The 16,027-nt window shown below is 34.4% G+C and overlaps 1 protein-coding gene across 1 annotated transcript; it reads left to right on the forward strand.

Annotated features, from left to right (window-relative positions):
* The first annotated feature begins 12,095 nt into the window (after nt 1-12,095).
* On the forward strand, nt 12,096-15,477 carry LOC111912924 (ent-kaurene oxidase). Its single transcript, XM_023908654.3, has 6 exons — nt 12,096-12,439; nt 12,568-12,728; nt 13,465-13,767; nt 14,215-14,469; nt 14,557-14,913; nt 14,980-15,477. Exons 1-6 carry the CDS (start codon nt 12,289-12,291, stop codon nt 15,286-15,288), a joined length of 1,536 nt encoding a protein of 511 aa, XP_023764422.1. The 5' UTR covers nt 12,096-12,288; the 3' UTR covers nt 15,289-15,477.
* Nucleotides 15,478-16,027: the final 550 nt, after the last annotated feature.

Below are 16,027 nucleotides of genomic sequence, written 5' to 3' on the forward strand. Positions count from 1 at the left end.
TATGGTCCAATAAGTGAGGTTCCTTGTGGTCATGCATAAATAAATACACTTGTTGAACTACATAGGTGATGTTAGGATGAGTAAAAGTGAGATACTAGAGTGCTCTTGCGATACTACGGTAATTGGTAGGAACAGCAACTGGTGTACCAGTATCGTCAAGCTTAGTTGAGGTTTCAGTAAGAGTATGTTGAGTTCATGTATAATGGTAAGACACATTTTTTATTTAACTTCTTGAAATCCACAAGTAGATACATTTTGAGTTTGGCATGATCACCTTCAACCCTTGAAGATGAACGATTACCAAAATGTAAGCATTTATTTTTCCAAGCACTAACAAACTTTTCTTTCCAGTGAAACTATGTGTTTCTTATATAATCAAGTGAAAATTTCTTCATATGATACAGCAACTCAAATTCGACCCAATAATTCTCAAAAATTGATTGGTGTAGTTGAATATGCTACATGTATCCAACATGACATAAATATATCAAACTCTTCATCATCTTCAAAATGATTCTTGCAATTTACGAACACGTTATCTTTGAAAAGCCGAATACACAGATGGTTTCTCATGTTCAAAAATGTCATCTTTATGAAATTCGTTAATGTTAACTCTATATCTAAGAAAATCACGGAAGGATCACGATTTTTAAGAATCTTCTTAAAAGCACTTAATGCCCCAAATATAACTATATTCATCCTCTTTCTCCAAAAAGATAGAGTTATGACAAAAGGAAGTATTAAAGCATGAAACACAAATTATGTCAAGGAGAGGCATGTTATATTTGTCTATTTGGTATGTGCAATCAATCACAAAGATAGTTGATATTCTTAAGTCAATTTAATTGACAAAGGATGTTGATATAGCCTTATTTAACTACATATTTTAGGCCATTATCTTAACATATTTGCTAAAAAATGTTATATTTTAGGATATATGATACTTATTATGCTTGTAAATGATTAAATATTGTTAAATTCGGAGTTGGTATGCAAAAGGAAGAGAACAGAGCTGAAAAAGATGAAAAACGATAAAAGCATAAAAATAAGCAACGGACGCGCCGCGCCCCTTTAAGAAAATGAAAATTTCAGATTTTCTTCATATGCATGTTTATGTGTTCGTGTGCAACAAGGAAACCTGATCACAACGTCATGGTGAGACCTTTACCACGTCATGGTGTCATGAAAACCCTAAAAATATGACATTCTCAAACCTAATTGGTGTGCAGCCATTAACAGCCTTGGATGTGACTTTTACATGGTTATTGATTTCCAGAAACCCTTTTGGGTTGATTTTGAAGCTATAGAATCGATTGGATCATGGATTTGAAGATTTAATTGCTATTTGTATCGGGATTTTACTTTGGGTTTACTTGATGATCATGTCTTGCAATCTTTTGTTGATGTTTTTTTGCTCTAGTTTACTGATTATAGTGAAAAACCATTACTTTCTCTAGATGTAGATGAACCCTTGCTAATATGATGTGATTTTGTTAGTAGGATTATTTAAGTGTGGTTAATACTTGTGTTCGATTGATTGTGTATCTTTCATGTTGATGTTATAATTTGTATTGCCTGTTATTGAGTTATGTCTAGTTAAGAGGACAAATGAAATTACATTAACTTGAATCTTAATTAGTTTATGATCATTAAATTGTTAGGATTAATGATTGATCAAATCCTAGGGTTACGTAATATTAATCGTTAACTTGATTGTGCTAGAGAGTCATAGATATACATGCTATTTGTTGATTTATTGTCATGATATTTGATAAGAATAGCGAGATCATATTGTTTATAGCTTAAATATATTTAAGACAAATTTGCAAAAATGGTCCCTATGTTATGCATTTTTTGGGGAGTTTTAGTCCAAACCTCGGTTTTTATGGATTCATAGTCCTTTTGGCCTAGTTTGTACGTAGAATTGGTCCCTCGACTTAAGTTTTGTTAAGTTGTTGTTGTTAACCCCCTGATGTGCCTCCCACATGAGGGTATATTTGTCTTTTCACTTCTAAGGGACCATTTTTGCACCTAAAAAATATATCCCTTTTTAAAAAAAAAATTAATACCTATTTATTTATTTTAATAATTAAAAAATAAAAGAGGTCTCTCTCTCTCTCTCTCTCTCTCTCTCTCTCGTTTTGTGGTAAACCTGAAGAAACACACACATTACACACCATTTCCCTACCACAAGCCTCCAAGTCCATTTTCATCATCTTCAACGTCTTCATCTTTCAAGGATATCACACAAACCACCGCCATACACCACCTTTCAACTACCATCTCCAACCCTGGTATTCATCTCACCATCACAGACCCGCCATCACCGAATTTGTCTTGTTCAGATTCGTGTGGTTTCTTTTTCAGTTTGAATCTTGTACCCAGTCAAGCTCTCTATGAAACTGATGAACAGAATCGAGTTCGTTGCCACGTACCCATCTCCTACCCATTGGAAAAGACAACTTTGATCCATAAAATTAGAAAAAGGTGATATATTACACACACAAGAGAATTTATACAAACTTATACCTCCTCATGGTCTAGCCAAATGCCAGACAGTATGACAAACATTTCATTAAATGCCCTTGATTCCATTTCTGCAAGTCTAATCTAGAGAAAAGAAATCAAGGAAACTTCCAAAACTTTTTTCCTAGAAGTTGAGTATAATATTAACCAAAATATGATTGATATGGTTATAATATTATATTATTTTGAAGTGAACTAAACCAATTAAAGTTCTAAGAAGGATATAATGTCTTCTTTTGGAAGGATCCCACCACCAAAATAATCAAGTCTTATGAATAATGAGGCTGACTTCTCTCTATCTTCTAATGGTGGAAAACCAACTGTTTGAACCTGGATAACAATCAAGAATAAAAATGATTCCCTGAAAACTAAGGATTAATCACAAACATGTGATTTAAAGTTTGATGTTTGTGCACAAGTTTAACAAGATTTAGTGAAGGGGTATAAATATAATCAGACTTACTTGAAAAGTACCATCTAGTAGCATTTCCCCTTGAGCTAAAACTATGGTGTTCTCTAAAAAATACCATGTTCTTATTTTGTAAATAATGTTAAGGAAAAACCATGTCACTGTATGACTTTAGCAGTGTTGCTTTTATATAATGATTGTACGAAATGCTAAGAGATCATTTCATGTACGTGTGAGTTTATGGATTGCCAATCTTTAAATAACTTTCATCATAACATAATTTTCTTTCAAGCAATCAATCCACTGTAATTCTGTAACATAACAGTTAAGAAAATAAATCAAGTGATTAAGGATATTGCATTAGAAAGATTGATTTCAATAGCTCCTGTAAGGTCTTCTAACTAGAAATGGTCATCTTTTAATTGAGATATGACACCCATTACCCAACATACTCCAGTTCGTCCAAGCAAAGATTGAATTTTAGATATATGCAAGGAATAAATACCAAAAATAATGTCAAAAGATTTTCAAATTTGCTAAAAGTGAAGTGTTGAGAGAGAGAGAACCTCACAGTTACCAAATTTGGATAGTTCACTATCAAATGAAGAACGAGAGAGAGAGAGAGAGAGAGAGAGAAAGAGAGAGAAAGAGATAGAGAGAGAGATCTCTTTTATTTTTTAATTATTAAAATAAATAAATAGGTATTAATTTTTTTTAAAAGGGGATATACTTTTTTCAAGTTCAAAAATGGTCCCTTAGAAGTGCAAAGACAAATATACCCTCATATGGGAGGAACATGAAGGGGTTAACAGCAACAACTTAACGGAAGTTAATTAGGGGGACCAATTCTACGTACAAACTAGACCAAAAGGACCATGAATCCAAAAAAGTCATGGTTGGGAATGAAATCCCAAAAAAATGCATACCACATGGACCATTTTTGCAATTTTGTCTATATTTAATTAATTATGTGTTTACAAATTGCATAATTTATGTGTTAGTTGTTCATTAATTATTAGTACTAGGAGATCCGACCAGGATACCTAGTCAAATTACATTCTGGTAACCAATTCATTAATCCATTGCACATCTACAAAATCAAACATAAAAATTAGGGGGATTTGTATTCTAGTGGAAACATTTCTTATCTATTGTTCTTATTTTGGTCTTTAGTTTCGTTTGCTTAATTTGAGTACTAAGACTAGTTTAGTTAATTTAAACAAAAACCTCCCTTTTACTTTTATGTTATTAATTTAAGTAACATTTGAATTATTTGATCTGAACCATTTCCATTCCAACACCAATTCTTACCACAACTATACTATTATATGATTAGGTTCAATGCCTAGTCTTGTAACGTCCCAAAAATTAAGACCAAAAATTTTATTTTAATATAATAAAACCATCAACCCAAATGTCTTTTATAAAACCATACAAGAAAATCAGAGTATGTCAAACGGCCAATCTGGTACATCAGATTTATATAAAGCGGAAATCATAGTGTGTGTCCAGTGCGTTCATTGCTAACTCTTCTCCTTTGAACCATAAGTGTCTGAAACCTAAACTAAAAACCATAAGCACAAGGCTTAGTGAGTTCCCCAAAACACCACATACCATACCTATCAAACATATAATGGGCTCTGCCCGAAACTGAGACTCGCTCAGAACAGACCTGTCAGTAGCATGAGATCGTCCCTACCTCATCACATCATCAGGCCTAGCCTGGCATCGGGCCCCGCATGTATTACGCAAAGACACATAAACACTTGTAAGAATCACAATGATAAATGGCGTACAATACATTCATCAGGCCCCTCCAGGCATTGGGCCCCTCCCGGTATACATATCACATAACATACATGCAAGAGTCGCGCATACAACTACTATCATAATCATAATAAACCATGGGCCGACATTGGTGCCTTCGACCCGCCAAGAACAATGTGGAAACTCACTTCAAGCTGCTAAATATCTCAGTTAAAAGCTCAGACTACCAGTCCGTAAAATCCCTGTAGTAACATCATGAAATAATCCAATTAGTCCTTGGTCCACAACCCATAGCTAAAATCCTAGGCCAATTGTCCAACACTTAGGGTAAAAGTCTATTTTATCGTTTTCCCACTAGCCCCAAAATTTGAGGCCCAATCCAATAGCACCGAAAAACCCAATATGGCCTAAAGCTCCAAAACATAACCAAAACCCATTATGGACCCTAACAAAAGAAAGCCTAATTCCTAACAATTTCCTAAAATTAAAAATGGCTGATGGCCAAACTAGGCTCAACTACACTAGTCCAAAAATGGCCCAAAACGAAAAAGCATACTCCAGGCTTAGTATGTTGCACGTTCCAGACGTATGCCCTGCATACTGGGTTGCATGCATGGTCGCGAACACGGGTACGTATGTGTAGCGTACTCTTGATTACGCCCATCATACTCGTCTATTAAGCACATTTTCCTTTAGGTATTAATACATTCATTTAAAGACCCAAATTTCAAATCTAAGTCTAAATGAATGTCCTAATCTATAAAGTCCTTAACTTGGAGCCTTTGCATGGCTCAAAAGGACACAACACTGAATTTTGACCATTAAGACCCATATTAAGAGCCCTAGATTATGCATGGATCAAAATAAGACATCAAGGTTGCCTATTTATGAATAATGGACCTTAGATAATCAAATATCTAACATCCTAATCCTCTGGAGTAGCCCTTACTCCAAAGCAAGGCTTAAAGGACCCACAGATGAACAAATAAATCCCTAAAATAGATCTAGCATAGGGAACGATAAAGTTAGGACCTTTATATCAAAAATAGCTTGCAAAGTTAATGAAGATCTTGGATCTTCAAGCTCCAAGTCCACCAAAGCTTCACCACTAAGCTTTACTTCCTTCAAGGGACACAAAAACACCACAAAAATCACACAAAGGCTCACAAACACTCAATGAAGATTAGGGTTTCGTTCTTAGGGTTTGGAGGAGTAGGGGTTGACCATAAGATGCTCCAAAGGAAACATAAGTTGTTTAACCAGGGCACAAACCTAAAAGTTATGGTTTTCCTCTACATAGAATACGCTTAGTGTACTCCCACGTACGCCCAGTGTTCCTGGGTGCCTCCGTGTCCAATCTTCGAGCCAGTATGCCCATCATACTCATAGAGTATGCCCGGTGTACTCAGTTAGGGAACAATTTTGCAAAGATTTTTAAATGTCAAGGGCTTAAAGGCAAAACCTGGAAATACAGTGTTACAAGTGTGTGCATTAGTTTAGATGTAATAGATTCGGATTTATAAATTTAAAACTAGTAGTATCAAAATACACATTCGATGTAAGATGAAGAAATAAGTTATATGTGATATTATATTATATAAAATATCATAAATAAAACTCTCTTTTTCAAGCTCGTCAAATTAGACACTAACAATTGATTGATTTTTCAACTTTTCCTTGCGGAGTTTTACCTTCAAGTTATATATAGTTTGAGAATCCGCTAGAATTTTTTGACACAAATCATAAAGAATTTGCCTCCGAGGTATGCGAGAAAGTGTCATTTTTTACACTTTGTACGTCATCCAGTGATAGTCGACATAATGATGGATGCCCATAGATATAAATAGATGGTTCATGATTGTGAGTCAAGTTTTTAGCATTAAGAACCCAAGAACCATGAACTCCTTTTTTACCTACAATATGAAATGGTAATTTGATCAAACGAGATACAATGTTCCTCATCCTTTTATCTCCAATACACAATCTATCTTCATAAGAACCTCCTCGATCACACTGCAACTTGAAAATGTATCATTACTTGAATTTCGAATTAATACAACATATGTTTTAGGGTAATAAAAATCTGTTACACTCTTTAGTAATTCATATTTGGAGTTAGATAAAAAGAATTCTTCATTCCAATCGAAATAACTATTCCGATCTACTGAATAAATTTTAACAATCTTTTTGAACAATACAACTTTGAGTCCATTCCAATTACATGATAAATGGAAGAGAAATTAGAAAAATGGTCCCTATGGTATGGTGTAAAAGGGACATATTGTCCAATTTCAATAAAATGGACAAACTTGGTCCTTAAGTTTTGTCGATATTACATAATGGTCCCTCCAATAGGTGGCATCAAAAACTGCAGTAAAATTTCAATAAAATGACATTTTACCCTTCTTTTTTCATATATCTTTGTATTTTATGATTATTTCCAAAACTGCAGGGGCCATTTCTAAAACTTAATGTATTACCAGTCTGGCCGCAATATCATTGATAATGGGCACAAAATCATCGACGCATACACCCATCCCTTCAAAATCATCTTTCTTGTTTAGCACATCCTTATCTTCTTCTGTGATATTGTAACTTAATGTATCACCATTTCCAGATTTCCCCATTAGATCCAGAAGAAAAGAATCATGAAAACCTTGATCAAGTTTCCAATATTGTTAGTGTTAGGATTGATCATATGAAGCCTTAGACATCGGCCGATGGACGTTTGTGATAACAACTCTCCGTATCATCATCCTGATTTCTTCTTCCAACGTCATCGACAACCTTCATCAGGTTTCCGATGAGGTTTGCGTTTTTTGGTTTTGCATATTTTTTTTGAGATTTGTATTTTTGGGGTTTGTTCTTACATAATGAAACTCGAAAGTTAGAAATGAAAATCAAAATGAACCTAATTTGGGTATTTTCTTGTTTGATGATGTCGATGACTCATTTTAGTTTTCTGATTATCTTGGTGGATATCTTTGGGGAAATCAGATCCTAGAAATTTAACCTCAAAGCCCATGTGTTCATCCTATAAGACTGATATTATTGAATTCTTCATATTGTGGATTCTTCATGTCATACTAGCTCTTGGTTACTTGTAAATCTCCAATTTCTAAGATATACTGAAGCCGATCTAAAATCCATCAATTTGCATCAGGTGTTGGATCGATTTGTATCTAACCAATGAATTCTTCCTCTTCCAACCTAAGCAAATCTGACTAAGAATCTTGTATTTCGTAAACTTGTTGAAAATCAATTTGGTTGTATGTCTGAACCTAGATATCAAGATATGTTTATAAAGATGTGTTCCACCGGAGTTTTATTACTACCGAAGGTGATACATTTATTAGTGATAGTACACTAGTGAATTTGGATGAACCTAAACGCTACAAGGAAGCCATGCCAGGCCCGGAGTCTAAAAAGTGGAAAGAGGCTATAGACAGCGAGATTCAGTCCATGTATGACAACCATGTTTGAAATTTGGTTGACAATGTGGCGAGTCGTAAGATGGTCGGGTGCAAGTGGATCTTCAAGAAGAACATTGACATGGATGGGAAAATGCACACTTATAAGGTGCGATTGGTTGTGAAGGGATTTACTGAAAATCCCGGAGTTGACTATGATGAGACCTTCTCACCAGTTGCGAAGATAAAGTCTATACGGGTTATGCTAGCCATAACTGCGTATCATTATTATGAAATATGGCACATGGATGTAAAGGAAAGTTGGTTGAGGATGTTTACATGAGTCAGCCAGAGGGTTTTGTCGATGCGAACCACCCTAACAGAGTGTGTAGGCTTGAGAAATCCATTTATGGGTAGAAACAAGCATCTCACAGATGAAATCTTTGTTTCGATGAGAAAGTCAAAGAGTTTGGCTTCCTGCGAAGAGAGGATGAGTTCTGCATATATGTCAAAGCCAGTGGGAGTATCGTTAGCTTCCACGTATTGTATGTCGATGACATAGTTCTCATAGGAAACGACATCCCAACCCTGGAGGAGGTTAACTCCTGGTTTGGGAAGTGCTTCGCTATGAAGGACCTCGGAGAGGCTGCCTATATTCTAGGAATAAGGATAGTGAGAAACAAGAGTAAAAGGCTAATAGGACTTTGTCAGAATACTTACTTGGAAAAGGTAGTAAAAGGTTTTAGTATGGATAATTCCAATAAAGGGGAGTTACCAATCCAAAGAGGTACCAAATTGAGTAAGACTCACATCCGAGTACCGAAGCCGATATAAAAAAGATGATTCGAGTACCTTATGCTTCCACGGTTGTCTCGATCATGTATTTTATGACTTGTACTCTCCCTGATGTGGCCTTCTCCTTGAGCATGTCAACAGATATCAAGGGAACCCAGGTAGTGTGCATTGGACCGCAATCAAGAATATTCCTAAGTACCTTCAAAGGACCAAGGAATGGTTTCTTATCCTAGGTGGGAGTCATGACTTAAGGATGTGAGGGTATAGTGAAGCCAACTTTCAGACGGACCGATATGATTATCGGTCTCAGTCAAGTTGGGTCTTTACCTTGAATGGAGGAGCAGTGACTTGGAAAAGTTCCAAGTAGGAGACCGTAGCTAATTCAACGTGCGAATCAGAGTACATAGCAGCGAGCGAAGCATCAATGGAGGCAATATGGTTGAAGAACTTCATTAGAGACCTTGGAGTTGTACGAGCTATAAAGCAGCCTAAAGAAATTTTTTGTAATAATGAAGGTGTGGTTGCCTTAACCAAGGAACCGAGGGATCATGGCAGATCCAGGCATATCGACAGGAAATATCACTTCATTAGACATCGGGTAGAAGAGGGACTCATCGTAGTAAAAAGGGTATCGTCAGAGGATAACCCGGTAGACCCCCTTACGAAGGGACTTGTAGGGTTAAACACTTGCAGCACATTAGGAGCATTGGGTTGAAGAACGATATTAATTTAGATTAGATAGTTTCGGAACGTGTAATAGATACATTGTAATTAACATTTGATGATTAAATAAAGGAGTATTATTTATAAGTAAAGTTATTGTCTTATGTTAATTATGTACCTATTATTTCACTTTGCATCTTTTGACTTCCTAAATAATAAGATTATTCGAACAGTCCACAATCGCTCATACTTTGGAAGTATGTATGAAAGAACACTGTCATGAATTAGCTTGTAGATTGTCTGAAGTGTATTAGACATAGCAAAAGTTTGCTGCAACGTTCATGAGTAATTAAGAAATAAGATTTGAGTATTAGAATAGACTCGCACTCACTTGAATCACTTCATGGTTCATAAGTTCCCTTGAGTATTACAATATACTCTAATATTTATTTATTTATTGATATAAAGATATTATATTATCAAATAAGAACCATATCTAAATTGTAAGTTCATATGACCATGCTTCATAAGTTCCCTTGAAACAATACATTTTTTTTCAATGCAAAGTTGACCTTTTGCTTTTGTTCTTTTGATGTTTTACTTGATGAGCAAGATTTAATAAAATTGCAATATATGATGATAATGGGATTCTGATCACTGGAGGTGTGAGTGGAAACCGGAAACATCATGTTTTTCCTTGTTTTTATTTAGCTTTAATTCATTAGTTCTTGATCCTCTTTCAATAAAGTTGGTCAAGTGGCGAAAGCGTTAAACTAAAGAAGTAGCAACATACTTCAATTAATTTGTTTTTGATAATCATAACACCCTACTTACATTTTTTTGTATTACAATATTATATTTTGAAAACATTTACCGAATTGTAGCAATGACATTTAAATAAAAATCATTTTTCATTGGTATAAGGTAAATTTTTCGAAGCATATGTGATAGGAAGATGCTTCAATGGTTATTCTGATGAAATCATCAAGAAAAATGGATAAAAATATCACATTTTTTCTTACCAAGACTATAATTAGAAAGATTTGCTCTATTATAGGAATGGGTGTTTCCTTTTCATTGCTATAATCAGGTAGATTTTTCAAAGTACATTTATGTGATAGGAAGAAATGAAGTATGATGATATAAACAACAAATCACCCAAAGTACGTTACTATTTTTTCATTTAAACTCTTGTTTTTCATAATACAATGATGGAGCTAACAAGAACGGTAAAGGTGAAAGAGCAACGAGTGGTTGTGACTTTGCATCATCTTACTTTGGGATTGTTGTTGTTGGTGAGAAGAAAATATAGCATGCTATATGGAAACTAACAATTAAATGTGTTAATTTTTTTTTTTTTTTTTTTTTTTTGCAGTTTGACGGTTAATTGATGAAGAAAACGAAATCAACACCAGTAGCAAACTTTTCAATTTCTAAGAAAAAACCAAAAATCATATTAGATTTCGTGGATACTATTAACTAAAAACAAAGTAACACAATTGCAATAACATAACAAATGTTCTTTCAAATTTAAAATGTGCTCGTTTTGCATGTTGACCAAACGTTGCGTTGAAGTTTTCCTTTCGGAAAAGAATAATATGTTTTTATACGACTATTAAATATTTTTCCTAAGTGTTGATTGCGATCTTACTTTTCTTATATGACTACTAAACCTTTTTCCTAAGTAATACCAAAGTTTTAAAAATATGTTCAAACCGGCCGGTAGAACCAATTGAACGGGACGAAAGCAGTTCCACAATCATTGGTTTTATATCAATTTTAGATTGGATCGAATCATACGGTTTTTCAAAATCCGGGTTAAAACAGAAAGTTTCTTCTAAAACGACATAAACAAACTTTAACCCAAAATAACCATATACTAATATTTTTAAACCAAAATGGAAAATGTACTTCTAATTTCAACTCAAAATTAAAGTACACATAATAAATTGTTATGTAATGTCGAGTTGATATCGGGTTGAAACATTTAACGAGTAAAGAGAACTTACCCTATTCGGACCCGTTTAATTAGACATAATATACTCAATTTTCGCCGTAATGTCTTACTACGCACCTAGATAGAAACTATCTGTTGACATAAACTATCCGACATAAAATAGTCTATCAAAACGTTGCAATGAAGTAGCTCACGCCTAAAAGGAAACGAATCGCCACATTAAAACTATCTTTCGTAACAAACTATTCGTCGTCGGCCTCTCTGTGTGGGTAACGGCTAATATATATATATATATATATATATATATATATATATATATATATATATATATATATATATATATATATATATATATAAAACAGAAAGGTATAATTAGAAAACCACAATTTTATTAAGTGGTAGGCAAAAAATATAGATATATCTACAACCTTTATATATTTATTAATATGACACTCGACCATTGACATAAAAAAAATATTAGAATAGACATTTAACAATATAATTAACAATAAGTTTAATTTTGTTTTGTTTTTGTTTTATTTATTTATTTATTTACTTTTTTGTTTTTGGATGAACTGGAATCTGTTGAAAAATTCTTGGGCATTTGACGACAAAATTTGCTAAAAGGATCAAGTACCAACACCCTTTTATGGATCTTTTTCCTTTGCTTTCTTGTATAGATATATACATTTACAAAAATACCAACTTCCACACCACCAGCGCTTGTCTTCTTCCTTTGAATCTCTGGGATAAAAACAAAGATGGATTTAAAGACCATGACGCCAGTGGGATCTGCGGCACTTGCATTTGGTGGTCCGGCGGCGGCTGTTGCCGGTGGTATTTCTCTGCTGTTTCTCAAAAGTTTTCTCTCTCAGCAACCCGATAATCCAAATCATCTTCCTTCTGTTCCTGGTAATCCTCCACCACCCCTCCCTCTCTCTTTCTAGTTCATGTAAATTATGCATTGTAGAAAACGATGTTTTTGAATGCCAAATTTAGTCTATGTGAAAGACGTTTAATAGTGTAAATGAAAATTGCAGCGGTACCCGGGGTGCCATTGTTGGGAAATTTGCTCGAATTGAAGGAGAAGAAACCTTACAAGACTTTTACAAAATGGGCAGAAACTTATGGTCCTATTTACTCCATTAAAACTGGAGCTAGCTCCATGGTTGTCGTTAATTCGAATCAGCTTGCCAAAGAGGTGCTACACCTATCATTTATATGAATCAGTGTTCGGATAAATAGTTTTTAGCTTATTTGTTTATTGCTTGCTTATTGCATATTGCGGTGGAAATAAACATTTTTTTAAAATGTGTTTGGATTAGCTTATTGCGGTGGAAATAAGCAATAAACAATAATCATTGTAAGTATTTGGCAAACAAAACAGCTTATATATGTGTAAAATGACTAATAAGCAATAAGCATTCCCCCATTGCTTATTAAAATCAGTTTATTTTGCTTATTTTCACCGCAATAAATTGATTTTTAAAAACTACTATCCAAACACTTAAATTTGTTTATTGCGGTGGGATTAAGCAATAAACAATAAGCAACCTATTTTTTCCCTATCCAAATAAGCTAATCCAAACACATTTTAAAAAAATGTTTATTTCCACCGCAATATGCAATAAGCAAGCAATAAACAATAATAATTGTAAGTATTTGGCAAACAAAATAGCTTATATATGTGTAAAATGACTAATAAGCAATAAGCATTCCCCCATTGCTTATTAAAATCAGTTTATTTTGCTTATTCTCACCGCAATAAACTGATTTTTAAAAACTACTATCCAAACACTTAAATTTGTTTATTGCGGTGGGATTAAGCAATAAACAATAAGCAACCTATTTTTTCCCTATCCAAACACCGCTTAAATATGTGTTTATATTTGAAGTTAGAGTCATTAATTAGTTCTTTCTTTAATACGATGCCACAGGCTATGGTTACCAGATACGATTCCATCTCAACCAGAAAGCTTTCAAAGGCATTACAAATCCTCTCAGCCGATAAAGCCATGGTTGTCATGAGTGATTATGACGATTATCACAAAACTGTCAAACGTAACTTACTCACCAGTATTTTAGGCCCAACTGCTCAAAAGAGACATCGTGCACATAGAAACACCATGGCAGATAATCTATCGACAAAACTACATGCGTTGGCTCCAAATTCTCCTCATGAAGCAATAAACCTTCGACAAATTTTCCAGTCTGAACTTTTCACGCTAGCATTCAAACAGGTGACTTTTTGTTTTGAGTAAATTACACGAATGGTCCGTATGGTTTAGAGTAATTTGCGGGTTTGGTCCTTAACTTATTTTTTAACTTGGAAGGTCTTTATTGTTTGTTTTTGTTACACGCTTGGTCCATGTCTTACCTAAAAAAACTATTTTGCCCTTGATTTTTTAAAATATTTAAATAAGCACACCCTAACCTCAACCCCCTTATCTTACCTACCTATCCCACAATTTTTTCGTATTTAAGTAATAGTTTTTTTAGGTAAGACAGGGACCAATCGCGTAACAAAAACAAACAGTACAAACTTTCCAAGTTAAAAAAAGTTAGGGACCAAACGCGCAAATTACACCAAACCATAGGGACCATTCGTGTAATTTACTTTTTTTTTTGTTTTTGCTAAGCTATAAGAGAAAGTTTGAATAACATAATAAACATATATAATGTTGCAGACATTTGGGAGAGATATCGAAAGCATTTACGTGGGTGATCTTGGAACTACCATGACAAGAGATGAGATGTTTCAGATTTTGGTTGTGGATCCAATGATGGGTGCTGCAGAAGTTGACTGGAGAGACTTCTTCCCGTATCTTAAGTGGATACCCAACACCAAATTCGAGGAGACAATCGAACAAATGTACATCCGAAGAAAGGCTGTGATGAAGGCCGTGATTCAAGAACATAGAAAACGCATAGATTCTGGAGAGGTATATATAGTATGCTACTTCATAATACACGCACTCACAAATAGGATATCATATGATTATGTTAATTAACCTGGTTTGTATTTTAAGAATTTGGATAGTTTCATCGATTACTTGCTATCGGAGGCACAACCATTAACAGACACACAATTGCTGATGTCACTTTGGGAACCGATCATTGAAACAGTAGATACCACGATGGTGACCACAGAATGGGCAATGTATGAACTTTCAAAACACCCAAACAAGCAACAACGACTCTACAATGAAATCCGAAATGTTTGTGGATCAGAAAAGATCACCGAGGAGAAGTTGTGCAAGATGCCCTACTTATCTGCTGTTTTTCACGAAACACTGAGAGTTCATAGTCCAGCAGCGATAATCCCGTTAAGATATGTGCATGAGAACACCGAGCTCGGAGGATACCATGTTCCTGCTGGGACTGAGGTTTGTTTACATGAATATGAAGTTGTTAATTTTGGATGATGTAATTAATCATATGATGTTTTGCAGCTTGCGGTGAATATATATGGGTGTAATATGGAGAGGGAAATCTGGGAAAACCCTGAGGAGTGGAGTCCAGAGAGGTTTCTTAAGGATAATGAACCAATCAACCTCCAAAAAACAATGGCTTTTGGAGCGGGGAAAAGAGTGTGTGCTGGGGCTATGCAGGCGATGTTGCTTGTTTGTGTAGGGATTGGGAGAATGGTTCAAGAGTTTGAGTGGAGACTTAAAGATGATGTTGGAGAAGATGTCAATACGCTTGGGTTCACAACACAGAAGCTTAATCCTATGCTTGCAGTTTTAAAGCCAAGAAACTAACTAAAGGGAAAATAATACTATGAATGTCAGGGTTACAACCTACATCTATATACATATGTTATACTTGTTTTGGGTAAAACTTGGTTTTTTAATCGTTTTGGAGGTAGAGTTTGTTATATTTTCAAGTTGGTAGAGTTTGTTATAGTTTCAAGTTGCATCACATGAATAAAACTTAAGGACGTTGTTCAAGTCTAATGAGCATATCAAGATCTGGGATGAATATTTATAATCAAAATTGGAAATAAATGGGTGTTAAGACCTGGAATAGTATAGGGTTTATAAGAGAACATAATTATAGCTGTATGGAAATATCATATTGCACCTAAAAAGTCCACTTCATTTTTTTTAATAAATACATCATCCAAAGTTAAAATACGTATTGTTTTGGGTATATTTCCGCCCAATCCCATCCCCCCTCTCTCCCTCTCCCCTCCCTCCCTCCCCCCCCCCCCCCCCCCCCCCCCCCCCCCCGGCTTTATTTGTTCTTAGGAATAGTTTTCCTTTATTTTACTCTTTGTAAGTTTTGAAACAATTTGGAATTACAAAATTGCAATTAAGTAGTGCAAAACTGATAAATATTCATCAAATAATATTATAGTTTAATATTTATATAAACATATCATAATGGTTATTGATAAAATACGTAAATTATTATTTATATGATTATATAATCTCTAATATATATTAAAACAGAAATATTATTTCATCATTTTAAACAATCAGGACTATTGATTATGAT

Source organism: Lactuca sativa, chromosome 4, assembly GCF_002870075.4.
Source record: "Lactuca sativa cultivar Salinas chromosome 4, Lsat_Salinas_v11, whole genome shotgun sequence".
NCBI classification, from domain to species: domain Eukaryota; kingdom Viridiplantae; phylum Streptophyta; class Magnoliopsida; order Asterales; family Asteraceae; genus Lactuca; species Lactuca sativa.

Bases quoted from the DNA above. Each gene is read 5' to 3' on its own strand.
- LOC111912924 (XM_023908654.3), top strand. From the start codon at position 12,289: ATGGATTTAAAGACCATGACGCCAGTGGGATCTGCGGCACTTGCATTT. The intron at 13,768-14,214 runs GTGACTTTTTGT...ATAATGTTGCAG, and splicing joins TCACGCTAGCATTCAAACAG to ACATTTGGGAGAGATATCGA. The intron at 14,470-14,556 runs GTATATATAGTA...TTGTATTTTAAG, and splicing joins AACGCATAGATTCTGGAGAG to AATTTGGATAGTTTCATCGA.